The sequence below is a fragment of the Anser anser genome (genome assembly GCF_964211835.1).
Source record: "Anser anser genome assembly, chromosome: 8".
Lineage (NCBI taxonomy): Eukaryota > Metazoa > Chordata > Aves > Anseriformes > Anatidae > Anser > Anser anser.
The window spans coordinates 29,348,386-29,375,463 of record NC_139728.1 but is presented as its reverse complement, the minus strand read 5'-3'; the positions used below and the strand labels follow the sequence as shown (position 1 = coordinate 29,375,463).

General features: G+C 42.7%; 2 protein-coding genes across 14 annotated transcripts in view; one reads left to right on the top strand and one right to left on the bottom strand.

The window, feature by feature from the left end:
* The window catches only part of PATJ (PATJ crumbs cell polarity complex component), a 150,461-nt gene extending 146,299 nt beyond the window's left edge, over positions 1-4,162 (bottom strand). For 5 of the 13 annotated variants that reach the window (XM_083846080.1, XM_083846084.1, XM_083846081.1 and 2 more), the window contains exon 1: positions 1,007-1,126. The gene's annotated coding sequence lies outside the window, so the exon portion shown is untranslated. Of the gene's footprint in view, positions 1-384; positions 906-1,006; positions 3,808-4,025 lie in introns of those variants that run through there. The other 8 variants (XM_083846087.1, XM_083846090.1, XM_083846091.1 and 5 more) reach the window with 8 other exon arrangements.
* Positions 4,036-23,827, top strand: TM2D1 (TM2 domain containing 1). The gene is made up of 7 exons (XM_083846113.1): positions 4,036-4,305; positions 5,300-5,369; positions 7,239-7,347; positions 11,561-11,652; positions 15,083-15,156; positions 16,370-16,488; positions 22,594-23,827. The coding sequence occupies exons 1-6, from the start codon at positions 4,078-4,080 to the stop codon at positions 16,478-16,480; spliced, it is 684 nt and encodes a 227-aa protein (XP_083702239.1). The 5' UTR covers positions 4,036-4,077; the 3' UTR covers positions 16,481-16,488; positions 22,594-23,827.
* Positions 23,828-27,078: the final 3,251 nt, after the last annotated feature.

Genomic DNA, 27,078 nt, shown 5'->3' with positions numbered 1-27,078 from the left:
TTAAAAACAACAGTATTTTGCACGTACTTTGCTGTTCTACTTGGTTTTCCACCCTAGTAATGCACAGAAAAATTCAGTCCAACCAAGCCCAGCGTGTACACGCCTTTCAGATGAAACCACCAAAAACTGCTGTTCTGCGTCGTGTTACAGTTTTTACAAAAGTGCTGTAGCGTGCGTGCTGACTGCTCCAGGCACTTGTAAGAAGGAAACAATTGAACAGCGCTGTGAGTACCTAAATAAAAACGCACCATACATCTCCAGGGGAAACCAGGTCAAAGCTAAACATCGTTAAACATCCAAAAATCTACTCCGGGGACCAACTGAGTGTGCTGCAGCATACCATTAGTGTCTGTGAGACGAGGAAAGCAGAAGAACCCCCTGTACCTGTGATTACCAGTCTCCACACTGATCGAGAGCAGCCTTACTCACTCTGAAGGCATGCTAACTTCCAACAAGCAGAACCTGAATTCCTGCGGGCTGGAGCCTGGAGGGGAGCGCTGTGGGCTCTCTGATGTCTGATAGGAGGCTGAGCTCACACCGAAGGCTCTCTCAGAGGAGCAGTAGGTGGTCTCCGCTCGGAAACCTCTTCTCACAAAACCTGTGGGAGACTTGTTTCCGAGACGCGCACGGCGTCCTGCCCTGCTCACGTTAGCCACCAAGTCCTAAAGTTATGATGACGACAGCGCACCCGCCTAGCAGCCCCCTTCACGGTGGGGGAGCGCTCCTAAACCCGGCAGCAGCTCGATTCCTGAGCTTCCAACCCTGCGAGGCACGCCGAAGAGCCGCTTGCCCATCAACCAGCCCCTAAGGGCCAACACCCAGCGGGGGCTCCACACGCTCCCCGTGAAGACGACACCCGCACAGGGCGGCTGTGGGGCGGGGGCTGCGCCCCCAAAGCCGGCTGTCCCCCTCGGGGAGGCGCCCCCCTTCCCTCCCACCCCTTCGGGGCCTCCCCTCAGCCCCCCCGCAAGCCGCTCAGCGCCGGGGCCCCGCCGCCCGCCGGTACCTGCGGCCGGGGCCGGAGCGATGATGGCTGCCGCCGGCTCTCACCTGGGCGGAAAAGGGAAGCGGGGGGGACGAAGGCGGCTCACCTGCGGCAAAGGAAGCCGGGGCGGCGCGGCGGGAGAGCCGGCCTCCCGGGGGACGGACGGGCCGCGCCGGGGGCGGCCCGGAGCCGGCGGCCGTGGGGTGAGAGGGGGGGGGGAAGAAGCTTCGCTGGCGTCCCCTCAGCCTCCCTCAGCTCGGGGGTGAACCCCGGGGGTTGTGGGGCTGAGCGGGTGTCGTCGAGCTGCGGGCACCTGGGGGGCTTCCAGCGGGGGGGGACGCGGCGCTGAGGGGCTGATTTCGCAGCGCCGGCAGCGGGGACGTGGAGTGCAGGATCGGGGCCTGAGGGGAAAGGCCCTGGGCTGGGGTGTTACTCATGGAGATGTGACCTTCGGTCTGGTCGCCGAGATTAGAGGTGGCCACCCTGTGACACGCACGGCTTAAGAGGCAAGGAAGCTTTCAGGTAATCCTGACCTGGCAGAGTGTTTGTGTCACAGCCTGCGTGGCACAGCTGTCAACCCAGCCACCGAACTCCCCAGTGAGAGTAAAATGTAGGTGTAAAACTTGTAAAAAAAAAAAAAAAACCAAAAAAACTTTATTTGTGCTTATTTGCAGTAAATCAGCACCCAAACGTGAATTCAGGCTGTCTGCTGTGCACCAGAGTTGTTCTGAGCCGTTATCTCCTGCAGAGAGGAAGCGAGCTCTGCTCGGCCTTAGCAGTACGGGCACTGCCACTTCCACTGACAGAGAAGGCAAAAGCCTCGGGAGGACCAGGACTTGGATAGAGTTTAGCAGTTGTGACACTTCCCCTGGGGAGCACCAAAGCAGCAGAACACAACTGCCTATCACCACATTCACCACAACCAGAACTGCTCCAACAGCGCTCCGAGCCACACTGTTACCTGTGGCTACGGAGAGGTGGTGGCGATGGCTTTGTGTGTGGCAGCAGCGGCTTGAGTCCCTGCAGAGGCAGTAAGATGGAAGGCGATAAAAGCAAAAGAGGTTCTTGTACCGCCAGTCTCAAAATCCTGAACGTGCACCGCTCACTGAAGTTAAAGGGGACTGTGGCTGCTCTCCACCTCTGACTAGTGTACGTTAGTCTGTTTCAGTTATTTTATGTAATATTTGTTTTATAAACACACATATAACCACCAAAAGTATCAAATGAAATCCCCCAAAAATACTTTTTATTTTGCTACCCAGTTCCAGTAGCTCACGTGGAACAAATCTCACACAACCCTGCTGGTTGCATAGGATAGGCAGTACAAAAGGTACGGAAATTAATTTTCACCTCCTAACTAGGAAACAACTTCCCTTCTTCCTAATGCCCCCCCCCAAAAAAAAAAACAATAGCAGTTGCACTAAAGCATATAACATGCTAAGGACATATCATTTCATCCTTAAAAAAAGAGATTCCAAATGCCTAACTTCCCAGTCCTTACTCTCAATTTTAATTAATGTAGTGCTTGTGAGAAGTGACAATGTTTTTGACAGTGATGAACAGCAAGTGGGGTATTTATCCATCCAAGATATACAATGTAGACAAAAGAGCTAAGCACTTTTCTCATCAGTGCACCTCAGTCTCGATCTCTCGGAGGGCTGGGTTCATTACAGAGTGCACTCTGTCCCTGGCCTTTCTTTTCCAATTGCTGAAAGGAATGTCAATTTTCATTTGCATACTTTATCTGCTGAATTCTAGACTGCCAATTTAGTTTACACAAATCTCCCAAAAGCTGTTAGACAGCCAGTGATGTGAAATATTGCTGAGATCTTTGTCAGACATCCATATATTTTAAATCAACATTTTTACTGATTCTTTGAGCACCTGGGGCCATAACAGACCTTTCATTGGTACTGACAGACTCATACATAAGTCACCATTCATCCACAAAAATAATCACTGGTGAAACCAGAAGACTTTAGGAAGGGCTGGTTAATAATGACATTCTCTTAAATACCACCTGGGAGTTGTTTCCAACCTTTTAAAGTTTCTATGTCCCCATTTGTTTTTCAGGAAATGCTTCTAGAGCAGACGAAAACTTCTGACAGTAGTGCTGCCTTTCCCAAGTTCGTTCACCACTGAACAGTCTCTTCATTTCAAACAGTCCGTGATCCCCAGCAGCTCACAGCTGAAAAATGATGCTTTCAGAAACAAGCACTAGAAAAATATGGAATAATCTTCAAAAAAGTGAGAAAAAACAAAGGTTGGTAATCACCACAAAATACCTTACAAGGAGCAAACACTGATGAAGATAAAGCTTGCCTGCTCCAGGTATTTTGTATGTATTTCAAAAAAAAAAAAAAAGAGAAAGAGAGAAAGAAAGAAAAAGTAGAGAAAAAGAAAAAAGAAGAAAGAGAAAGTACTTTAACAGTATACAATCACAATTTTACGTGAAAACCCAGGCTGGCTCAAGGGCTCTCCTAGCCAGGCCTGGCAGAGCCGGGCGGGCACAGGCCAGCCGCTTTACCTCACACCTTGAGGAATTTTCTCTGACACTCTCGACGGCGCCCACAGCGCCCGGGACGCTCCCGGGCACCAGGCGGGAGGTTAGGCCTGCCATGCCCAGCCCTCACGCCGGTGATCGCCCCCCGGCCCCGTACTTGTCCTCCAGCTGCCTGCCCACGCCGCTCTCACCCGGCCGAGCCCAGCCCTCGCCAGCCTCTTCCAGGCGACTCCCGGAGCAGGGGACGCCCCCACAGAGCAGCCCCGGGTCCCCTTGCGGCCCTTCACCGCCCCCCGTCGCCCCGCACCGCCCCGCTGAGGCGGGGCCGACATCTTGGGTAAGGGCAGGTGGGCGCCGTCCTCCCCGGCGGCCATCTTTGTCCAGGGTACGAGCCCAGCAGGGCTACACGGGCGCCATCTTAGGTAGGGGCACGCTGTGCCCTCACCGCCGCTCCGAGCTGCCTCAGGAGCCATATTTGCTGAGGTCAACCCCTGAAAGAGCCAAATAAATAAATAAATAAATAAATAAAAGCGGCACCTGCGGCATCCTGAGGGCTGCCCGCAGAGCCGGCTCCCCCGGAGGCAGGGCTATGGGGCTGCTCCTCCCCGCGGCGTCACTGACGGTAGCCGCGGCTCCCAAGATGGCCGCCCGGCCGGGGCGGCGGCCGGCGGGGATGGGGCGCCGGTGGCGAGGGGTGGCCGAGGCCCCGTTCCCTTTCCTCCTCCTCGTCCTCCTCCTCCTCTGGTTCGCAGCCGTGAGGGCAGCGGCGAGCTCGGAGCCGCCGCTCAAGTGCGACGAGCTGCGGCTGGGGCAATATCCTGAGCGCGGCCGCGGCGGGGGGATGGGGGCTGTGGGGGTGATGGGGCTGGCGGCTGTAGGACACTGGGGGGCACCGGGGGTAGGGACGCCCTAGGGTCCTGAGCTGGAAGCAGCGGCAGGGAGGATGTGTGTGGTGGTACAGGTTTATTTGGGGGTGGCGTAGCGTGTGGCTGTGTGCAGGTCGGGGTGCGCCTGGTGTTCAACGAGAAGATCCCGTGTGATGGGAGACCCTCCTGCCCCTTCGCCTTCTTGTGTTCGTTTTCAGGACGCTCAAGTGAGAGCCAGTGTCTTCCCAAAATGTTGGGTCTGCCTCCCCCAGCCAAGCGAGAAGGTCTCAGGTGTTAGCCCAAGCTGCAAGTTGTTTCCAGAGGCGCGTCAGGCCTTCCCAAGGAGATGGATGGTGAGGGTAGCTGGCCGTTGGCGACGTGGCTGCAGATCAAAAGTGTCAGGAAAGCAAAGCTTGGAAAAAAAGCTAACTTCATCTCCTGCCTTACTTGACCGTGGGAGTTCAGACCTCAGAAAGTTTGTTCCTGCTCACGTTTTCTTTAGTCCAAATTCCTGGCGTTTCCGATGTTCGTTTTTAGGTGTTCTTTGAATTTTGTTTGTTATTGTAGCTTTAATCTTCTCAACCAAATGCCTCGGTTTAAAGGTACTCCGGTATCAAAATAAGGAAGGAAGCATAGGCTGGGGTTCTACCTTGTCGCCTTCAAATACAGAGACTGTGACTGATAAATATTGTAGTTCCCTTAGGTAGTGCTGACTGCAGCACTAATTAAACGTGGAGCTTATGCAATATATTGATGTATTAAATTGGATTAGCAGATTTGCTCTATGGTAATATGCTGTTCCTATTTTGGGGGATGGGGAGGGAGGAAAACTGACATCAAGGTACATCTTTAATCCTCAGAGGTTAAAGAGGGTGGAATAAATTAATGTTAAACCCGTTGTAGTGTTTGATATGAAAAATGTTTTCCTCAATTACCTGAACATATATGTGTGATGAGCCTAAAATAGACAATAGTACACAAGAACCAATGAATTGTACAAATCACACGGCATATGGTAAGGATTTCTAATTTCTAACATATATTGACAGTAATTACATTTTCCAAGGAAGTATTTAATTCATGCATTTATGTATCTGCTAGATGAGCTTTTAAAACATGGGATTAGTAATGTCATTAGTGTGAAAGCCTGAAACATTTGTGTACATTGGATGCTTCACTGAAAATGAATAAATACGTTGTTTCTCACTGGTATGTTTTTAAGTGAGGTTTCTGGTAAACCTCTTCAAAGTATATCTTCTAGGCCCTGTCCTTCACTACTGTGATTAGAGCAAACCATTCCTGTCCTACTCAGTTTTGCATATACTTAGAAGAATTGACATATGGCAGAGCAGCCTCAAAACCTTCAAAATCTTAAAAATCCTTTTAAGGAAGGATGGTGCCTTCCATCATCAAGAGTTTTTGGTGACATGAGGGTCTCTTTTGAAAGCAGTTACGCTTATTTTGATGTTAAATTTCAGATTTTCTTTGGAGTACAACAGAAACACAGTTAAATTTGTCGCTTGCTTTATTACATATGGTTAGTTTTTCTGGTGTTTGCAGGCATTGAAGTAAATGGTCTCTTTGTTAGCTAATTTGCTTAATGTACACTCGTGTTTAAAATGCGTGCGTATGCTTGTTGTCTTTCAGATTTTACTGTGTATAAACACTAAATAATTTTCTTTATTGGGATGCTTAGGGATAGTGGAGGTTTTCCAAGTACTTTTCAGAGACTGGATGAAAGTACTTTCCAAAATACATCCCCCTGTAAGTTATTCAGTCCTTTACATCATCTTTGATATTGTGTCCCTGATTATAGACAGGCAGTCAGTGAGCCAAAGAATATTCTGTAGTTTGGTCACAACTCACATTGGTAGTTGTGTCTAACCATATGATTGTATTCAATATACCATACATTTGCTTCAGAGTGGAGGAGGTTGCTGAATTTATTAACGTGTTCATTTCTATATCTGTATAGAATTTTTACACATACAGCAGTCTTTAGATTGTCCTCACAGTATGAGTCATTTCCTCTATCATTATTATCTAAATAATAAAAAGTTGGTCTTAAAGCTCATGCTTGAAGCACTACAGTCTCTAAACATCTTTCTGGATTTCATCATCCAAACAAGTAGGGGTTTAATTCAAAGCATCCAAGTAGTCTCATAGAGTAGCGGGTTTGGAGCCGTACTGGCATGACTCTGACAAGAAGACCGTGTCCTTCCCTGTGTCAATATTTTAACTGCTGTGGGCTTCTTCTAAATAGAAAGCACTGCTTTCTTTGCTTAATTTTTGGAAGAGAAAAAATGTTGTTTTCTGTAGTTGTATCAGATGAGGCACGTTGATCAGTAACTTCCATGTACGACTTTATGACAATTAAGTCCAGACATAGCTTTCTTTTTTTCCCCCTGTTACAGATACTGACCATCTGAACTTAATTTTTAACTTAATTTTTGGGATGGTCCTAAACAATGTGGATAGATATTTTAAAAAATAAATAAATCCAAGTCCTCATCTTCTTTCCTTTGGGTATTACTGGAGAATCAGGAAAGAAATGTTGAACCCGTCTAGCAGTTCAGTTAGAACTAATCAACAGGTCTCACAAGTACTGAAAGCTACTACAAAGTGTATAAAGGATTGGAATTCTCCCCTTTAAAACAACTCACTAAAACAGTGGAGAGTGACTAATATTGTGGTAATATATCACAGGCTTTTACTAGATGTATCTAGTAATATACTTAAAGTATCATTCCTGTGTGCACTGTGCTGTGTCTCAAGACTGTTGCACAGTATAACTTCACTTGTTTATTTCACCTGTGTTGTCGGGAAAATGCCACAATATCCAGTCGGCTACTGCTTAATTGCAAATAATTTTTTTTGTCCTCAGTTCAGTGTCTGCCAGCACCAAATATTACCTGTAAAGATCACCTTGGCGTAGAAAAAGTCTTTACTGGACATGAAGTTGGATTTTACAAGCCTATTGCATGCCGCAATGTGTAAGTACACTGTTATTTTTTGTAGTAATTTATCTTTGTTTTCACATTGAATTTTTTCTAAAATGGTACGATGTGTTGGCAGGAGGAGGAAGATAGAGTTCCGTACGTGTGTTACTTCATCCTCAAATAAATATTATAAATAGTATAAAGACACAGCATGCATGTTTGTAAGTAAATCTGTCTCTGTGCTGGAAACTTTTTTGTTAGTTATGTTTCTGTCTTCACTTTACCTTAGTGTGTACCCCAGCAGAGGTTTGCCCCAGATTCTAAGGCCACACTTTGCACATGCTTAAGATCAGCATGGGGACTCCTCTCCATCCCTTTCCCTGACATCCCCTCCTGTACACCAAATCAGAGAACTGATGTGGGTTTGAACTAGCTTGGATTGGTTCCCCAGGTTGAGTCACAGTACAGTCCCTTCACGTGCTTGTGCCAGCACAGGGATGAGGGCGACTCAAGGATAAGGGATGGATGGAGGAGGGCTGGAAGGGGCTGCGCTGCTCAGCAGCAGCACTGGTTCACGCCAATTTAAGTGTGCCTGTAGCTGCACCCTAAGCTGTAGTATGCATAAATATTGGGGGAGCATAAGTCTCTCTTCAGTACCCTGAAAATCTCTTTTACAGGAATTGTTCTCTATTTTTAAATAACTTTTGTATTTAATCAAGTCCAGCATGTCTTTTAAGAGCCTGTTTCTGTAACTTGAAAATGAAGGACCTGGTTTTTCTGAGCATGTTGTGAGCGATGGAAAGCTCTGGACACCAATAGATGTTCCAACTGGCCAGTGCTAATGATCAGCGAACACCTGTCAGTACCATTTGTCTCTGCTTATTGTGGCATTCACACAGGAGCCTTTTCCTTTTGTCCAACTGTGGAATCTTTGGAAATTACAGCTCCAGTTGTAATGTTTGCTGAGTATTCCTTATCACCCTAGTGATGCGGTACTTACTGCTCAATAATTTGCCTAGCTCAGAAGTGCAGCTCTGCCTCTTAGTTTCATAAATATTTTCTTTGTATTTCATCTTCTCTACAGTCAAAGCTCAGCAAATTGAAGAAAACATATTATTACATCTAATCAAATTTAAATGCTAGCAAACTAGACTTCAGTCACATTTTTGTCCAGAAACAATTGCGTTTCAGTCCCATCTGTGATGGGGACTGAGAATAAGATGAGCTACACTAGTTTAATAAAATTGCCTCCTCTTTAAAATAGAAAGTTATTCTTGTGTTTGGATTTTTTTGTATATATTTTTGGTTTAACGTACTTTTTAGAAACATTTTAAAATTCGTATTTGCTTTATGAAGTAAAAGAAAAAAACAACACACAGATCTATGTAGGCAGAAAAATGTTATTCTTATGTTGTCTATTACTTTATGGTAGCTATTATTTGTGATGAAATCACCCGTGGTTAAACTACCAAAATAACTTGCCGTGGCTTTTCCTGTCCCATGACTGTTTGCATGGCACAGGGGTCAGAGGACCCTTTGTGGGCTTGCTGAAACCTCTAGTAAAGCTCAGCTGAGAACGTAGGAAGAGTTATGCAGGCATGCTGTTGATAAACCACCAAAGCCAGGTAAAAGTGGCAGCAAGATTAATATTTTAATATTACCACCTTTCATATGTATTTGTGTTTAAAAAGTCTGATCACTGTTCAATATAACAGCGTTTTATAAAGTATTTTGAATGTTACCTAAGTCTCAGAAATGTTATTTAAAGCAAGAATGTCTACCTTGATATTACACCAATAAGCCTGCACTTTTGCATTTTGGAGATTTTCCAACATCTGAGTTTTGATGAAAACTATCAGTCTTCTGTCAAAACGTCATTTAACCAGAAAATTGGTTTAAGTAGGCATTTTCCTACAGCAGGATTGCCCATGTGTAGGGACAGCAGGTTAATTTCTATCCCTAGCTTTAGGAAGGGGCAAATCAGCATGTTGTCCTTAGCCAACAACCTAATTTAGCAGCAACCTAGGTTGCAGCTCTAGGGTCCTGTTCTGTTTGTGTATGAGGATGTGTTCAAGTTCATTTGCTCCTCAGTTGCTCCTGGTATTTGTTCAAGGAAAAGCTTGTAATTACTAGTGAGGTTGCAACAGCAAAGGACTGGGATTTGGGATCCGTTGGGTTTTAATTTAGTGTTTTGGAGGTAGATTTTTGCCGGGTTCTAGAATTCCCCAAATTGTCACTCTGTCATGCATTTTGCTTAATATGCACAGGCCCTGATTCTGCAGGCTTGAAATGTCCCCTGTTCCAGCAGCATCATTCCAAGCAAGGAGTCCGTAAAATGGCAGTCTGCGGAAGCCCTGAAGATCTGTGTGGACAGGTCTTTGAGCAGTGCTGAGACCCTGAGAGAGCACAGAGGCCACTGGCACGTGTAGCAGTACTACACGTAGTTTCAACTGGCATGGCGGGCAGGAGGAAAAGGTGTTTACGTGTCAAATGCGAGAAACGTACAAAAAAAGGCTGGATGAGGCTGATAAGCAAGAGAAAAATCAAAGAGCAACTGAAAAGAAATTGCACCTTTTACCCAGTTGTAGAAATCCCTTTAGATTAGCAGGAAGCGTTATTTTCCTGCTTGCTGGTTAGTTCTTCAGCACTTATTTTCATCTGAAAGAATGAGTAAGACAAAGGACGAGAGTGGAGGCAGCCTTGTTACAGTGTTAACGTGCTTCCACTTCACACTGGATCTCTTCTGTCCCTCAGGTTGGTGTTGTTGGAGTTGCAGACTGCTCTCCCTCTAACAACATCTCAGTGCAGACACAAGTGCTAAGTTTACTTTCTGACTGTTTTTGAGCAGAAGCCTCTCAGATTAAATTGTGTTCCCACCTTTTATGCAAAAGCTGTTTCTAGGCTTTAGTGTCCTTGAAAGGTTTGTTGACACTTTTTAGTTGATAAACGTTTCCCAACAGTTTACCTCAACTTCTACATAAAACAATTAGTGTTCTTTACAGTGGAAACATGGCAGTTCTAAAGCTGATAATTTGCATTACATCAGGTTCCAGAAATGCCTGGTATGTTCTGTGTTGCTAATAAGCAGTAAGTAACAAATATTGAGGTAAGAGTCATGGTTTAATCACTTAATGTTGCCATTAAGTTTTAAAGTCAGTAAATCTAGATAATAAGCAAAAATGTAGATCTTTATTTGGCATTGAAAGTGCTTAATAAAGGTGCTTGGAGCGTTCTCAGCTACTGTCTTTTGTGAAACTATGTTTTATTCAGCTGTCAACCGAGAGTTTAATTTGGGCTTATTAAGTAATTGCTGGCACATATTAGTGCACATATCAGAGCAGTGAATTATTGATTATTTTTTTTTTAAAGTTCTAATTAGATTTGGGTTTCTGTTCTTTTCACAAGCTAGCTTTTCACCAGTGCAGCAAAGGATGGCTCTGGAATTGGTAGCTCGATGCTCCTAGCTTGCTTATTAGTGCAAAGCCCCGATCAGTAGCGACTGAAGATTACTAATGGTTAGGTGGCCACGTCCCTCTAACGGGTGGCAAGAATGGTGCCGGTCAGTACAAATCTCAGGAAGCCTGTTGTGTCTGTGTGTGGTGTGTGGCTAACCATGGGACCTTTAACTTCAGGGTGTCTGCATACTACCGTGCATCTCTGAGCAGTTCGCAGCTCTTTTCATTCATGAGTGCATGCCATTTACTGCCCTCCGTGTGTAGCACAGGGATAGTTACATGTCTTACCCTCTTTGTTGAATCCTTCTGGCTTCTTCAGCCGGTGGCCATGGTTCATTTCTCCTTCAAATCTCATTGCAATTACTGTCTCTGCTGACATCTCACCTGTCTACCCTGTTCCTCTCTATTTGGCTGGGTGTGAGACTAATGCCTACAGACAGTACGCGCACATCTCTTAGCTTTCCAGGGCTGAATGATTGGGAAGCGCTCTGTAAAACTGGGAATGGATCAGCAACTGAATTATGTCTTTCTTGACAAGAAATGATGATTTAATTTCAGAATAAGAGTCATAAGAATTGGTATTCTGCAAGAGCGTACTTGAGTTGTGACAGCTGAGGTTGCTTTATGGAGGATGCCTAGCAAGTTTGAAAGCGTAACATTATCAATTCTGTCTCTGTTAATTAAAGATAAATAACAAATCTGTTTTTTTTTTTAACTGAAGCAGCAGGCAAGTGAGTCACTGCTTTAATTTTCAAAACTATGAGTGAATATATCTTGCAGTTATTGTCTACATTCCTTGTTTCTTTTGGCAGAAATGGATACTCCTACAAAGTGGCAGTGGCTCTGTCCTTATTTCTTGGATGGTTGGGAGCAGATAGATTTTATCTAGGCTATCCTGCCTTAGGTAAGTTTATTTCTTGTTTTTTCTTTGAGTTAAAGCGTATTGTAATGACTGAGTTCTTTGTGTATACTTACATTTTGAATAAAAAGTGCTGACTGACATAGTTTTTATATTTACAACTAGAATCCTTAGTTCATTGCAAATAAGATGAACTCCTGGATTATATACCTCTGCCTCCTATGCTGTTGGAGTGAGCGGTGACAAATGGATATAGAGTTGCCTCACAAGCAAACGTGATTATTGTCATTCATTTTGCTTTACGTTTGCTTGACACTGATGTTCAGCACTGCATTCTCTGTGAGCCACTGCAACAGTAGTGGTTTTGACTGATGTGTCAGCTACTTAACGGTGCTTGATTTTAACAGGAAAATAGAGGACGAACTTCACAGTAAAGCTAGTGTTTTGGGATATGGAATTTATTCTGGCAAATGCATACCTTCAAGGTAGCTCATAGTATTAATAATAGTTCTGCAGAAGCTGGGACCTTTAATAAGAACTACCTCTGCTTACTGCTTTTAGGACCTGATTCCCAGGGTGATGGTGCCAATGGCTTTTAAATAATGCAAATACCTTAGTATGTTAGAACTACTTTTACTGTCTTGGATTTTCTTTGTTTCTGAGCCTGACAAATGGAGTAAATTTAAAGTCTACGTAGCGTGGAGCAGTGAATTGGAAAAAGCTATACATGTTACTGTCCCTTCAGCTGGGAGATTTGAGTTTCTGCCCATCCAATAGAAACCCTTGTGTTTTTTAATAACATTATCTGTCTTTCCAGTTAATCTTGTGTTAACACCTGTGTCTTTTTTCCCTTGAAATTCTATAATTAGCACTTATTTTGTCCGTCTGTTTCACAAAGAGGTATATTTTGGGAATCAGTCACTCAGGTGCACCTTTTGTTATATCACTGGATTTGGAATAATAATTTGCAGTAATTATTTTGTAATATACTCCAGTACTGTAGATTTATAAATACTTTGTTCTTATATAGAAGTTCTGTATGGCTCATGTTTGCTAACTTCACTGGCATACACTGTAACCAGTAACCCGAGTTAACAGACATAAAATTAAACTCCTCTAAAGAAAAGTTTTCAAGCTTTTGAAAGCCAAAGAAGAAAAAAGCAAAGAGGTCAGAGTAGACAAGAGAAATAAAGTCAGTAGTTTGGATTCCTTGACTGTAGTAAATATTTCTGTAGGTCATCCATACTTTGGCAAAAATGATGAAGAAAGGGAATAACATTGAAATATTTTGTGCAAGAATAATGAAGACTGTAAATGCTCCTTCATTTTTTTTCCTTCTCATTTGGTTAAAGAGAGCACAAATACAAACACAAAAATACTGAGTGTGAAGAAGCCAGGAAGGCAACCTCTTCCTCTCCCACACCCTGTGAACTAAACCAGAAGTTATTACTGCCTGAGAGCACTACCTTTTCCCTCCGTGCTTTAGAGCAGTTTATTTTCACAGTGTGATCTGCTTGTGGGGAGGAAGGTGAGGAGGAAGAAAAAAATCAACTTTACCCTGCACTCCAGAAACGTATGCCAAGTTCAGAAATAGTTCTGCATCCAGTAACGTACTGCAGAATGGCTCCGCAGGAGGCAGCCAGTTCCTCAAGTAAACTGGAGCAGCTGGGACCAGCAGCGGAGGGAGGTCTGCTGGGTTCCTAAAGTGCCAGCTGAGGGTGAGGTCCAGGACCGAAGCTTGAGAGGAGGTGGCAGAATAAGCATCACAAATAATATTTTAAATGCTGACTGCGAGATAATAACAACAAAGTAAACGTGTTCACCAAAGATTTGATATTATTTAATTGTCTTAACTGCCGTTTCCTAAGGCTAGTATTTATTTAGCTGGCTGTTTCCCTTCTGTTTTGTTACGCTATGCCAGTACTGATAGCCAGGCAAACCATGTCTGGCTGCTGCAAGTCTCACACGTCAGCCTCTGGGAATGAGGTATTTTAAACATTGATACACTGAGGTTTTGCACATTTAAGTGACGCGACTTCAGTTGTAATACGCACGTAGGCTTTTCTTTTAATCAGCTGGAAGACCATCCTGCTATTACTCCTTCATCCTCTTGGTCATTAGATGTATGTTCACTGCTCTGACTGTACCGTCGGTCCATGGAATGATGATAAACGGCCTCCTTAGAGTTTATAAATCAGCCAGCTTCATCTTGTCAGCTATGGGAGCTATCTCCAGACAGCGGGATGCTCTTCCCACAGCGTGCAAGCAGCTACCCCACCACTCTCCTCCACGTGCAGCCACACAGACAGGGCACTGGGGCGCGGAGGTGGTGTGCTGGGCAGATTGCTGCTTCTGAGAGAGGGGGAACCAAGAGGAAGAGACAGAGGTCAGGAGACCTTCGGGTATTTGAGCAAGAGCAGGCTCATCCTTTGGAAAACTGCTGTGCTTTTTCATTGTCAGGCACTATGCAGCACAACACAACTTGTTGCTGTGCCAGCTCCCTTGGGGAAGAGGTGCCATGAGATGCTACACTGGCCGATGGTACCAACGTGCTTGTTTCTTGCCTCAGAAGTGTGCTGGTCCCTATAAGCACAGTAAGGATACCCTTTTTAGTAGGGAACTGTGTTTCCCCCAAACAGCATAGCTTAGAACTGACTGAAGTGCAACAGATAGGCATTCCTCTTCATACTGGCTGTTCCTAGGTAAAGAGACAAATGCCTTTTAATCTCTAAGTAACATCAATGTTTGCCTAGCTCAGCTAAGTGTTATCTTGTAATATATACAGTACTCATTGTGTTATACTCAGTGTACAAGAAACCACTGATACTAAATAAAAAAAAAAAAGTTAAATCAGTCGTCTTCTGAAAACACCAAAAGTAGTCTGCCTTTCATTGCAACCTCCCATGAAACATTTATCTGTTAGTTGCTATTCCCTTATATTTTCTATGAATATTTCATTTATTTGCACAAAAAACCCAAACTTTTTTGAGTACTGCTTAAAAAGTGTTTCTATATATATGTGTATAAATGTATTCAAAATAAATTCCTATTTCAGCAAAAATATGAAAGTGATACTAAAATGGTTTGCCAGAGTAGCATGTTCTGAAATCAAATCACTGTGTGCAGCAACTCATGAGGTGATAGAAAGTCTCCCTCTATTCACAAGTAAATTTTGTGGCTCAAGTTGAGATTCTTTTCTCTCTTTCTGTTTGATCAAAGAAGGGAAATTTTCCAGTAACTTGGTTATCAACTCTTGCCTTGTTTAAGAATATTTATCTGTTTTAGGAATTGTTGTTAGTTTAAAATCTTTCAAGTGTATTCAGTATACAGAAATATGAATATACTTTTTTTTTAATTCCCTGGTAATTAATAATCTTTAACTTCAGTTCTATTTCTAGACCTGTATATATAATGGAGGGTTGGAAAGTGATTGCAACCAGCGACATACAGACTTCTTTTTTTTTTTTTTTTTTAGGTTTGTTAAAGTTCTGCACAGTAGGATTTTGTGGAATTGGTAGCCTAATTGATTTCATACTTATTTCAATGCAGGTAAGTCAGTGCTTTCAAAGCAAGATACAAATCTGCGTTTGCTAAAGTTTTGATTGATTACTAATTCTTTGTTAGCATTTTAGCCTTAAGAACTTTTGTGCCTTGAAAAATCAAGGTGTTTATTTTAGCTGTGGTTATAGACTGATGTTGTAAAATATAGATACAAAATATATTTGTTGTTTGTATTTAAAAATTAGGTAGATTAGCTATCTCTCAATACTTATAACGAATAGTTTGGAAGCTGTTTCACCGTAAATTGACTTTGTCAGAGCCTGTGGGCTCTCTTTGTGAGGCACAGTGTTAGACTTTTCAGGAGAGGTGTCCTGGTGTTCCCAGAATCCTGAAGTTCTGCGTTTGCATGGGCTGATGGAGCCCATCGTTGGGGTTTCAAGACAGTGTGCAGGAGAGAAGACATTGCCACTTTTTTCCCCCTGCCTCTTCAAATACAAGTCCCGTGTCACCCAAGAGCTGTTACTGTAGGATTTTTGGAGGCTAAATCCCTGGCTGGGGTGACCTCTTGTGACATCACGAAATTGCCAAATTGTCTTACTTTACAATGCATCCATACAGCACAAACGATGCATTTCCCATGATGAACTCAAAATGCATTGAGGATATAGAAATTGTTTATATGGGTTTACAGAAAAATATTTAACTTTTAAAATAAATGTATCCGCAAGTTCCCTTTTATACTGTCATTGTGATTTTTGCCTCATGTCGCTTACAGACACAACTGAGAGTATCGTTCATCTCCCCTTATTCATCTCCCTGGTGACTCTATATCAATTTAACATTCCTAGAACAAAAAAGCCATGATCTTCTCTCCGTCTCTCTTTCTTACCTGTGCAGTACTTCAAAGATACTTGTCATCAAACTAATTATCTCCTACCTACCTTCTTTGTTCAAGAAAAGTGGTTTGGAGCCCACTCGTTTGTAAGCCTGATTTTGTGACTCAAATCCTCATCAGCTTAACCTAGTACCAGCGCCTGGCTGTGTAATTTGGTTGATTAGAAGCCCCAGGGAAATGCTCAGTCTGAGACAGCGCTCTCTAAAATAGTTAAACTACAGCATAACTTCAAAATAAATCTAGTTTCTGTTTGACTAATTAAGCATGACTAATTTTATGATGGGAAAATTAGCAGTAATTGAGACATTAGCACAAAGTGTATATTTTACTTTATATTGAAAAGTCTTGGTTCTTTTTCTCTTGTAGATTGTTGGACCTTCTGATGGCTCTAGTTACATTATAGACTACTACGGAGCAAGGCTCACGCGGCTCACGATTACCAACGCAACGTTCAGGAAAATGCAGAGCTACCCTTAACCCCGGCAGTAAGTGTCTCGTGTATGCATAAGTACACTTTATTTTACAGATGGATCCAGTCGTCCACTGAAGTCGCTGATGACTTATTAATTACACTTCATCAAAACTGAATATTAAATGTCCATTGAACAAAGATGATAAAAGATGAAAATTCATCAAGTGAATGAGTTTACCACAAAGGCGCCAAGTTTCTTTGACCGCTCTATTTCTGTGAGCATGTACGAGGTTGCGAAGTTGTACCGTTGTGAAATGTGCAGACTTGGGCAATTTGCACTGGTGTTGTTCTGTGTCTCAGTCAGTGTAAATTAGAGGGTTATAGAGAGGCAAAAGATCGTTCAGAACAACTGTGCTGATCTTTACTCCGTTGAAACTGATGAGAGTTTTAGCATGGACGGGCCAGGATTACACTTGGGGGTTGTTTTCGGAACTATGTGTAGCGGTTTGGAAGTGAACCAAAATATCCCAAACCACAGAAACTGCCTTTCTTTGTACCCTGTTAGTTAAAATCCAAGTGGCCCTAAAACTTGCGCCAGCACATCCTGTGAAATCCTATTAATTGAAAGTATTCTTTCTGTAAAGCTTAAAGATAAATTGTGGTGAAGCTGAAAAATTTGGTCAATGCTGATGAGCAGTATGAATAAGTGGACATAAAAAATAGAACCATGAGTGACAGATCTCAAAATAGGAAGGTGAATGAATGTTGGGCTGCACAGAGGTTAGAATAGGATATAAATGCTCTGATTATTTTGATTTGTTTGTTTACTCCCTTGCAACCATCCACAGTGAAAGACATACCTTCTTTTTCTCGAAAAGAAATCTGTATGTATGGTTTACAGAATGTCAAAAAATGAGTTCTTTGTGTTAATAAAGCCCTTAAAATATTATTTTTTAATCAGTTGTGTTCCAGTGAAATAAATTTTGCTATTCTTAATTTCTTAATAAAGAATAAATTCTTAAAGCATTTAAACTAAATTCTTTAGGACAACTAAGGTTTACATGAATGTTCCTTCAAATAAAAGTATATACACACAGCGACAGGAAGTATGTCAACAGAATCTTGATGCTATTTGACCAAATCTTCTTCATCTTCTTACAGAAACTGGCAGTAACTGAACGAGAAATCCATGTTATATAAACTTTAGTGTTGATTTCTTTTTTCAATAATTTGGGCTATTCTTTTGGTTTTCTGATGAAATGTTATTAATGTGTCTGCAACAAGTATTTCTGAGGGAATACAAAAATCAGATTGCTAAATCGTTTTTTTTTAAGTGCAGTTCATGTTCTCAATCTCTTTTAAACCTACATTAAGACTTGGTGCATTGAAACCTTTGTAAAGAAATCAGGTTTTTTTTTCCAAATCAGTGTAACCTGACACATCACATAATGAGAGTCAACCACTTGCAGTACTTTCTGCTTAACGTTAATTCTTTCCTTCACTCAGACATAGTTTTGGAACACTTGCTAACGTGAATTCTACTTGTGGACTCAGAGACAAGAATACTCTCTTAGCTTTGTTTGCTTGCCTGATATTTGTCACATCTCCCTTTTTGTCTTTCACTGAATGCTCTTTGTGCATGTCAGATTTGTTTCCTGAAATACGCACTTGCAAAAACAGAGAGGAAGTGGATGGAAACTAAATGTTTGAATCAAATAAAATCCCATGGCACAGATCATCCTGTGACTTGTCTTCTTTTTGTTTTTTAACCCTGAAGCTGATAATATAGCTCTGAAAATAGGAAGATACTATGCAATTCAATTAAAAAACAAACAAAAACAACCCTTGGGGAACTCGTCACACAAGATTTCATTTTAAAATGCATCTCCATGTGTACAAGTAGCAGAGGGCTTGACTTAGTGACTGCAGCAGTCCATCTTGTGCTTCATTATCTGTAAAAGAATGTGGGGGCTATTTTGTGAGAATCAGATGAAAATATGATTAGTTACGAGGTCCATTGGATAGTTTGTTATTTCCAGAAACAAAGTGACCAGCAGAGAGAGGAGTGGTTGTTCCAAGTTAATTTACAGTGTTTCTGTAGAAACAGAACATGTATCCAGAACCGATCTAGGGAATAAAAAAACTGTGGGGTTCTTTCATCCCTTTCATCCCAATCCATTGCTAGTGCTACCAGTGCCCGTTCTGCTCCGGACTGCCCTGTTTGGTCCTAGCAGTAAGAATGGAGCCAAGGGTGACCAGACAGAACAGTATTTTAAGCCTTAGCAAGATTTTATTTTAATTCCCTTTAGATGGCATTCCACTTGGTCCTCCGTCCTGTACTAACAACTTTCCACTTCTTTCACAACCATCTCCATTTTATGTGAAGTCTTAAAAGTTAGTGTCACAGATGGCATGAGCTTTGCAACTTGGATTGGATCCGATACGAATTATGTTGTGTATCTGAACACCCTCGTTTCGTTGCACAGCTGAAGTTTAGAGAGGGTTAACTGAGCGAGTAGATAGTGCTGCAGGGCCAGTAGAGAGTTAGTGAGGTCTTTGTTTTCATCTTGTAATTGTCAGATATGGCATGTTTACCATAAGGACTGTGAAAAGTGTGATGCAAGATGTAAAGCTGTCCCACTGTGTTAATAATAAATTGGCTACAGTAATATTTATCAAAATGTCTGTCCTATGATGATTTCCTGTGTTGCTGCCTGCTTTAGCGTTCACCTGTCAATCAAGTTGTCCATCTTAGTGTTTCTGTGGTTCTGATTGCTCCTACTGCACTGGAATAATCTCTCTTGGTTGTAGCTTTTCCTTAAAAACAGTTGCAAAGTGCTGAAAACAATCAGACAATGTACTATGTCATCCTCCTGCCTTGTTCCCAGATAAAATGGTATCTGCTTGCCTTGCAGATATTCAGGAATCTTTCAACATTCCAACAAGACAAAGAAGTATTATTCTTTATCTTTAAAAAAAGAAAAAGAGCTTAAAAAGTAAAGGCCAGAGTTTAAAAAAAGAATTTTGAAGTGCCTCACGTTTAAAAATCTGTATAAAGCCATTCAGTGAAGATGCTGCAGATCCAAGCTAGGAATTAAATCCAGATCTTCCCAAAGTACCAGTGCAGTTCAGTCATTGCAAAAATGGCTCCATAAACCTTTTTTTTTTTCTCAGTCTACATTTTAGGATTTTCTGCAATATGCTTAACCATGATGTGGAGGGGCAGCAGCTAGTGGGAACGTTTGGCCTTGGGCACTTTGTGTACTACACTCACACAGTACAAGTGGTTGTACTTAGGTGAAACTACACGATTCATAAATTACTCTGCGTTGTAGTTATTCCATTAGGTCAATCTGTGTATCTTTCACTTGGGTACGGAGCACATTTTCAAAAGGCTATTCTAGACCAAGTTCTCTGATTAGCTTTTCCTACAGCCATTTAATCAAGACTCTGCTATAGCAACTTCCCGTGACAGTATTTTGTTATCTTAACTGTTTCCCTCTCTACCACTGCCCACCACTTACTACATGAAGATGTCACTGCTGCTTTCAGGACCTGATAGCACCTCAAATGGTAGGGTTTGTTATGTTTCCGAAGATGTATTGCTGCATGTCTGCCAGTAAAACTTCTCAGCTCCACAGGAAGGTCTTTGTGTTTGAAATGCTCCGTTAGAATTTTTTTGGAGAACATCTGTTGTCACCCCATCAAGAATTGTTTCCTTTGTTCCTCAGGAGTATATTCAGTTGTATTTGCTTACACGGCTCTGTCTATTCAGTCTTCTCCCATCTCTTCTCAGTGTTTTTGTTTTTTATTATTATTATTTTTAGATTCATTAGGTGTTTATTCCATTTGAGAGCCATTCCTGTTGCTTGCTCTGCAGTTTCGGAACCTGTTTCCCCCAGAAAATGATGTTGGCTACAATAAGGTTGGGTTGGGTACTTGCGCACCCCTTTGGGGAAATGTCAAAGGCAAGAGTTTGCAAGCAACTGTACATTTCCATTGCCTGTCACTAATTGGGTGATTTCTTGTCATTTCACTGATAACATCATAGTCTTTCAAACTCAGTGTAGCCTCATCTCTAACTATTTTGCCATTTTCATCATTACAAATGGTCACTATATGGCTTTTTTAAAAAATGTGGCATTTTAATTCATTTGAATCACAGTTTTTAACCAGCTACTGCGTTCTGGGTTTTTGTTATTTCAAGCTGTATCAGTCTGCTGATGGTGAAATACAAGAGATTAGTCTGTTTGCATCTTCTGCAATTGCTGCCAGAATCTGGGGAGAAAAAAGCTTAACTTTAGGCATATGCTTATGTGTTTTGCTAGACTGAAATGTGATCAACTCTTCCAGCTTTCTTCCTCTCAGTCCGTCTGTGTTACCCAGAGAACCTTTCCAATCTCTGTGAATTCTCAGAGAAAACTTCATGCTCCATGGAAACCTTAGCACTGAGAGTGTAAATGGCTGATAATATTTGAAACAGGACTACAACATCCTATGTGTGACAACTTTTTTCTCACCTCAAAGCAGCTTTTCTTTGTCCTTTGTTCATATCTCAGCTCTGTTTGTTCACGTATCGGCTGTTTTTGGACATCCTTCCACAAGTTCTCAAGAAGCTCTAGGAGGAGCTGGGCTCTTCAGAGCTGGATCAGATGTGTGGAAATGTCAGGGCATCAGATCAGGGAATCTTTTATATGTATGAAACAAAAACACGTTGGGAAGGAATAGATGTCTATAAGAGGGGGTTGTAGGCTTTAGTTTCAGCAGAAAGTATGTCTGAAACTTAAAACTACGTTGTCTCTTTGCCTTCTGCTTCCTGAAGGTGGAGCCAAACCCCCTATCAGATCTCCAAATCTCCTGAAGTAGTTCTTTACCGTACAGCAAAGACTTAGCACTCCTGCATTTTTCCTTGCACGACAGAGAAAACTGGAAAGAGCATGGGGATTGTGTCTGACCAAGGTGCATTTTGCACTGTGCTCTCACTCTAGACCCAAAACTGTACCGAAGGAAAATAAAGGAAATATAAAAATAAAAGGGGCATTCCCAAAACTGTTTGTAGTATGGGCGATGAAGATCTAGTTCCGTAAACTTTCAACAGAATAAACTGTTTAAAAATGCTGCTTTTCTCAACTATGTGCTCCTTGCTTTTCCAGGATTGCAGATTCTCCGTGGTTCATTATATCTCAGACGTCCTCATGCTCTGATAATTCTCCATTATACATTTGAATGGCTGCTTTCAAGACTGCAGTGCTTCTCTCCGAGAAGCACAGTTCTCGGGCTCTGCAGATGTATATGACACAGCAGAATTTTAGGCAGTATAAAAATTATAAAGATCAGTTTCCATTACTGTAATTACTATATAAATCCTATCTCTAAGAGGCTTAGAACAGGCCTATTTAACCTTGGTTTGAGCTGAAACTTGGACCAAGTTTGATAAGTTTAACACTGAATTCTTTTTCTTCTTTTTTTTTTATTTTCTCTGCAGCATCATAACTTAGTCAGGCATGGGGCGGGGAGGGAGAAGGATTCCAGTGCATCCTGCTGCACTCTGTCTCAGATGGGGGGGCTGTAATTGTGCAATGTACCTGTCCCCAACCAGTGGCAGGACTGAGCAAGAGGCACGTTTTGTTACCTCTGGAAAGCACCATTTCTCCCCTTGGAACCTGTGGCTGCTTCTCTTACACAGCTGTACTCCAGAGCAGGTGTGTGAGACGTCTTGGAGGCAGCTGATCCACGGAGTGCAACCAGAAGCACTCGGGTAAACCCACGTTCTTCGGAGGGCTGTCGCAGTAATTGCCGGCTTTTATGTCACTTGCACCACCTCAGCTAAAGCCAAGGTGCTGGCTGCCCTGGTGCTTCCCTTCTGGGGAGCTGGGATGCGCGAGGTGCTGGGAGAGCTGCACAGCCTCTGACTGCCTTTCAGGTCGAAGCATTCGAAAGACAAGGAAGTTGGCAGCGCCCCATGCAGCGGCTGGGGTTATCCTGCCCCACTGCTCAAGTGTGCCAGGCTGCCAGGTGTGGGCCAGAGAGCAGCTCTGGTACGGCTGGCCACGGCTCGCTCAGAATAAAGTAGCGCAAGGCTCCTTGTTGTGAACCTGTTCTGCAGTGGGTGCTTTGCCCCCGAGTCAGGAGAGTGGTGGGAATGAAATTATTAATGCGTTCTGTTTCCTTTACACAGAACCTTCTTCAAAGTTCCTTGGATTCACTGTGGGGAAAACAGCAAGAACGCGTAAGAGGAGACCACTGACTGCAGAGAACTGACTGGGTGTTCACCTTGAGCCCGAAGAGACTGCCCAACATATGGATTGTGTTGGCAGAGGCAGAAGCCTGGGGAATGCAGAGGTGGGGGGTAATTTTTAGGGCTTTCATTCCATGGTCCCATTGATTATAACCCTATTAAGAGGATGATGCATGCGACTTTTAAGTTATTTTGTTAACTAAGTGTAAGCAATGGATGTGTCATGCTAACAAACATAATTGCTGGTGTGTCTAATACAGTATGAAAGTACAGTATAGTGAATTTAAAAGGTTGTGGTAATCTAAGAATGTTAAAAGGGAAATGTGTGCCTGGGGGGCGTGGGGGTTGGGGAGAAAAACGACTTACTTGACATTCACTGTCTTCCTCCCAGCTCCTTTGCTAAAGTAGGAACAGAAACGGAACAAAAAAATGTTTGTTTTACAGCTGTACCAAGTTACGGCGTGGACTCGTGCTCCCCCCTCCTCTCCCACTTGCATCAAGTACATCCTGTACTTTTGGCAACATGTTGACTGGATATTTAAAAGCTGTGAACTGTTCTGAAAGTTTCACATACTGGGTTATGGGCCATGTGTGTTTGATCAAAATTCAATTACTGCACTGTACCATGCTTGGAAACCTATCATCCCAAGTTATGAAGTATGACGAAATAGGCTAATCTAATTGGTTCAGTATGGGAGCAGTATCAACCAAGCTTGTTATGATAAATAGCTTCCTGTGTTAAAGGTTCTCTAGAGCTTAAGTATCTTGGCTCACCTCCCTCTACAAAATAAGAATAGTGTTCCCTGGGAACAGTTACATCACTGTCCCTCTTCCACATTCACAATTAAAGGTTTGTGGATTTTTTTGCATCTTGCTGTTCCTTGAATAGATAAACTGTGGCCATCTACCCCGTTCCCCACTTCCATCTCCTTCCCCTTTCTCAGGTTAGCTCATGTTGGGCTTGCCGTGAGCCTACAGGTTCTGTTTCAGGGGTAAGGGGAACTTGACTAGGACGCCAAAACCCACCCTGGGCTGGAGGATGGGGTTTGCGTGCCAGGGTGTCAATGCACGTGATGTGTATGTTCATACAAAGACTGGGAATTTCTGATGTTAAGGTAAATGTGGAAGCACTTGAATCTTTCTAAACATCTAATAAAAGTGAATTTCATGCTTATGGATGTGCTGTTATCTTCTGGAAACTGAAGTTTTAGTTCATCAGTGGTTAAAACACAGTTTGCAAGCACTGGATTATGGCTAGGGAAGGACTGTGTTCTAAGCCTGGATTTGTAGTGACTAAATTTGTCACTAAGACAGTGAGCTGTCTCCCCTGAGATGATACTGGCTCCATGGTGTTATTTGGTCCATCCTTGGCAAGAAGTGCTTAGCTTGGATTTTGATGTCACAGTAACAGTGTCGAGGGAAAAAGCCTGGAAAAGTGGCTCCCGATGCTGCGGCTGTTCAATTTTTTCCCTTCTTGAGCCACACCCCTACACGTGTCTTCTAATTCAGAAATCCCCTGCAGGCAAAATAATTGTGTGATGACCATTTTACAAAGGCACACTGTGGGCCTGGTCTTGCAAGTGCCTTTAACTTTGACGAAATTTCTCCCAAGAATAAAGTTATTCACATATTTAAGAGTTGATAGAATGAGTCCTTATGCAAGTGAGTCTTCATATTAGCCCCAAGACTGCCTAATACCTGGATTAAGCCTGTATGGTGATTAATGCCTGTTTACTGTATCTGTTATCCCACTGCATTTTGCTCTTCAGCCTTGATTAAGCCCTTTGCTTTACCATTTAAAATGTCCTGCTTAACCTTCTGCTTACAAACGTACATAGTGCTGAGGTCTGCATTTTTAACTAGCACAAGTTCTACCATAAATAATAGCATTTAATTTTAAAGTGCAACAGCTACAGTCACCACTTGATCAAATGACAAAGAACAGCAACGGCAAACCAGGGAACACGGAATTTTTCACAAGTATCTACATTCGCCTAAGAGAAAAAATACACCTTCCTGCTCCTGATAAGCACTTTCTGTGCAGTTCTTTATTTTACGTGTTTATAAAAAAATATTATCACAAACCTAAACACTGACTCTGTCATTTCCCCAAATATCTTTTGAAGGAGATAAACTAGATTAATCTCTCTTTATAAAGTTCCCACAAGCAAGCTCACAGACACAGTAGCTTTACCTTCAAAAATAGAATGTGACTGTAGGCACTTATGCTAATCTCTTTTTTGGCAAATCAGCTTTTTTGTATTGAATCTTGCTTGATTGAATAGCACTGGAGCTGCCAGAGTAAATGCTATTATCAATGTACAGTAATTAAGGAAATAGTCCTTGTCACTCCAACAGTGTCCAGGCAGTGCCTTCTGTAATAAATGATAAAGAAATCTCTCCAAGGTGTAGATGCTGGGTGGGGGGGGGGGTGGGGGGGGGGGCTCTTAACATGCAGGAAAACCACGCAACGCAGAGCGACAGGTAATGGGGAGCTGTAAATGCCCGTGGAACTCATGTTAAATGCATGTTTGGCGCTGAGTGTCTAAATAGACGCTCGGCACTAAAACACGTAATTGTTTAATTTGTCGTGTAATTTCCTGACTCAGGGCAGTTGAGCATCTCCCAGTCTCCGTCCTTAAAAAATGTGTGTGAGCGAGAGCGGGGGGAGACCCCTTCCATCATTCAGAAACTTCAAAGATCTTTTCCCCCTTCAGGCAGCAGCCTGCACAAATGATAAACCTTGCTTTAAGATCAGCAGAGTTAGGCTCTGCCAAATCCATTTGGGGAGAGAATTTCAGTAAAAAGGACTTGTCATTCCTTCCCCCGCCCTTCCGTTTCACTTGAAACTTTACAGCCTCGAAGTACTTTGGTGGATCGCAGTTGTTCCGGCAGCACCGAAGAGAGACGTTCCCCAAGGAGAGAAATAAAAATCCGCTGGACATCTTCTGTATTATGGCCTTATCACATGTACCAAGAAATGTAAAATGTGGCAAAGCCGGGTAATTCTCAGACACCGGCGGTGCCGCTTACTAAGCAGATAACCCTGCTCTGCAGTGCTGGAGTTTTCTCCGTGCTCTCAGCTGCAGCCCCACGCAGAGACCATTGCAGCAAACTGCTCTGGCCTAAGACATGCTGAGGTCTGCATTTGATAGCGAAGATCTTTGTCTGGTGAAGGTACATGCCGAAGATATGTTGTTTAATAGGCAATAAATATCAGGGGAAGGTATTTAATCAAGTATGCCGGGAAATAGTGCTCGTGTAAAAATGCATGCGTTTCCGAAGGTACGGGCGGGGAAGTGAGCACTCGAAGGGATGTAAGGGAAAGGCAAAGGAGTCCGGGGAGAGGCTGCTAAATTTCACCCCTGTACTTGCAAGACACACACAGAAGGATTCTGGCCGCTGTATTCCTTTTCCTCAGCAGTCTGGATCTTATCTAAACTGTGTAAGAATTTTCATATTTCAAAAATCTGACAGTTTTGCTTGGGCGTACGTTACGGGGATTTTAACATTCCCTGCAACGCTCCAGTTTAATGCATTGACATTCCGAAGGCTGGGCATCGTAACCTCTCCATTAAATCTTTGACACAATGAAGTGTCTTCTAAATAAAATAATTCAGAGGGATCGATCCAGTGAACTTCAGGGTGCACCTTTTCAATTATTTTTTAAAGATGGAAGTGTTTTGTGCATATTGAGCACTGGCTTCGTGGGAATGGGAGGGAGGGGAGCCACTTCGTGAAAACGGACTTAAACTGCAGTCCAGCAGGAGCCTGCAGAAACGCTCCAAGACGAGCGAGCATGTGAATCGGTCCCTGGATTTCAGCATGACCACGAGCTTAGCTCTGCTGGTTCCGGGCCTTTTTCCTGTTGTATGTAAAACATTAATGTTCTAAGCATTGTTCCAAAGGATTTGGTTTTAAATACCCCTAGCTCGACCTTCAGGACTGTCTGTTTGAATCTGAGCAGAAGTGCGCTGGTCAGAATTCAAAAAATTATAGCGCAGGCAGCGGGTTTTTTAATTGAGGCATGCCAAATACCAAAGGCAGATGCTTTTTCATTCTGTAGCTCCTGGATACGCATTCTACTTTTTGGTTTCAAGGACAAAGGAAACACTTATCCAATTAGATGAGGCATGAGATTGTGACATACGGGCTCTTTCCTTAAATAAAAAAATGTTGGAAAAAGATATTTGACCCTAAGTCAATAAGTGCTATTAAAATAATGAATAGTCCATAAATCCAGCCGTATATGCAGCTCGTATTAAGAGCCGTTCTGTTTTTGTCGCTGAGAGGTCTGTGAGACTGCCCAGGGTAAAGCCCTGCACAAGTTTCTCGTCCAAATCGCATTTTAAAGGCCTTACTTTTAAAATAGGATATACAGAAGTGTAAGCCAATTAAATTGCAAGGCAGACTTCTGCTATCTTT

Bases quoted from the DNA above. Each gene is read 5' to 3' on its own strand.
- TM2D1 (XM_083846113.1), top strand. From the start codon at position 4,078: ATGGGGCTGCTCCTCCCCGCGGCGTCACTGACGGTAGCCGCGGCTCCC. The intron at 4,306-5,299 runs CCTGAGCGCGGC...ACCTGAACATAT, and splicing joins AGCTGCGGCTGGGGCAATAT to ATGTGTGATGAGCCTAAAAT. The intron at 5,370-7,238 runs GTAAGGATTTCT...TTTTGTCCTCAG, and splicing joins TACAAATCACACGGCATATG to TTCAGTGTCTGCCAGCACCA.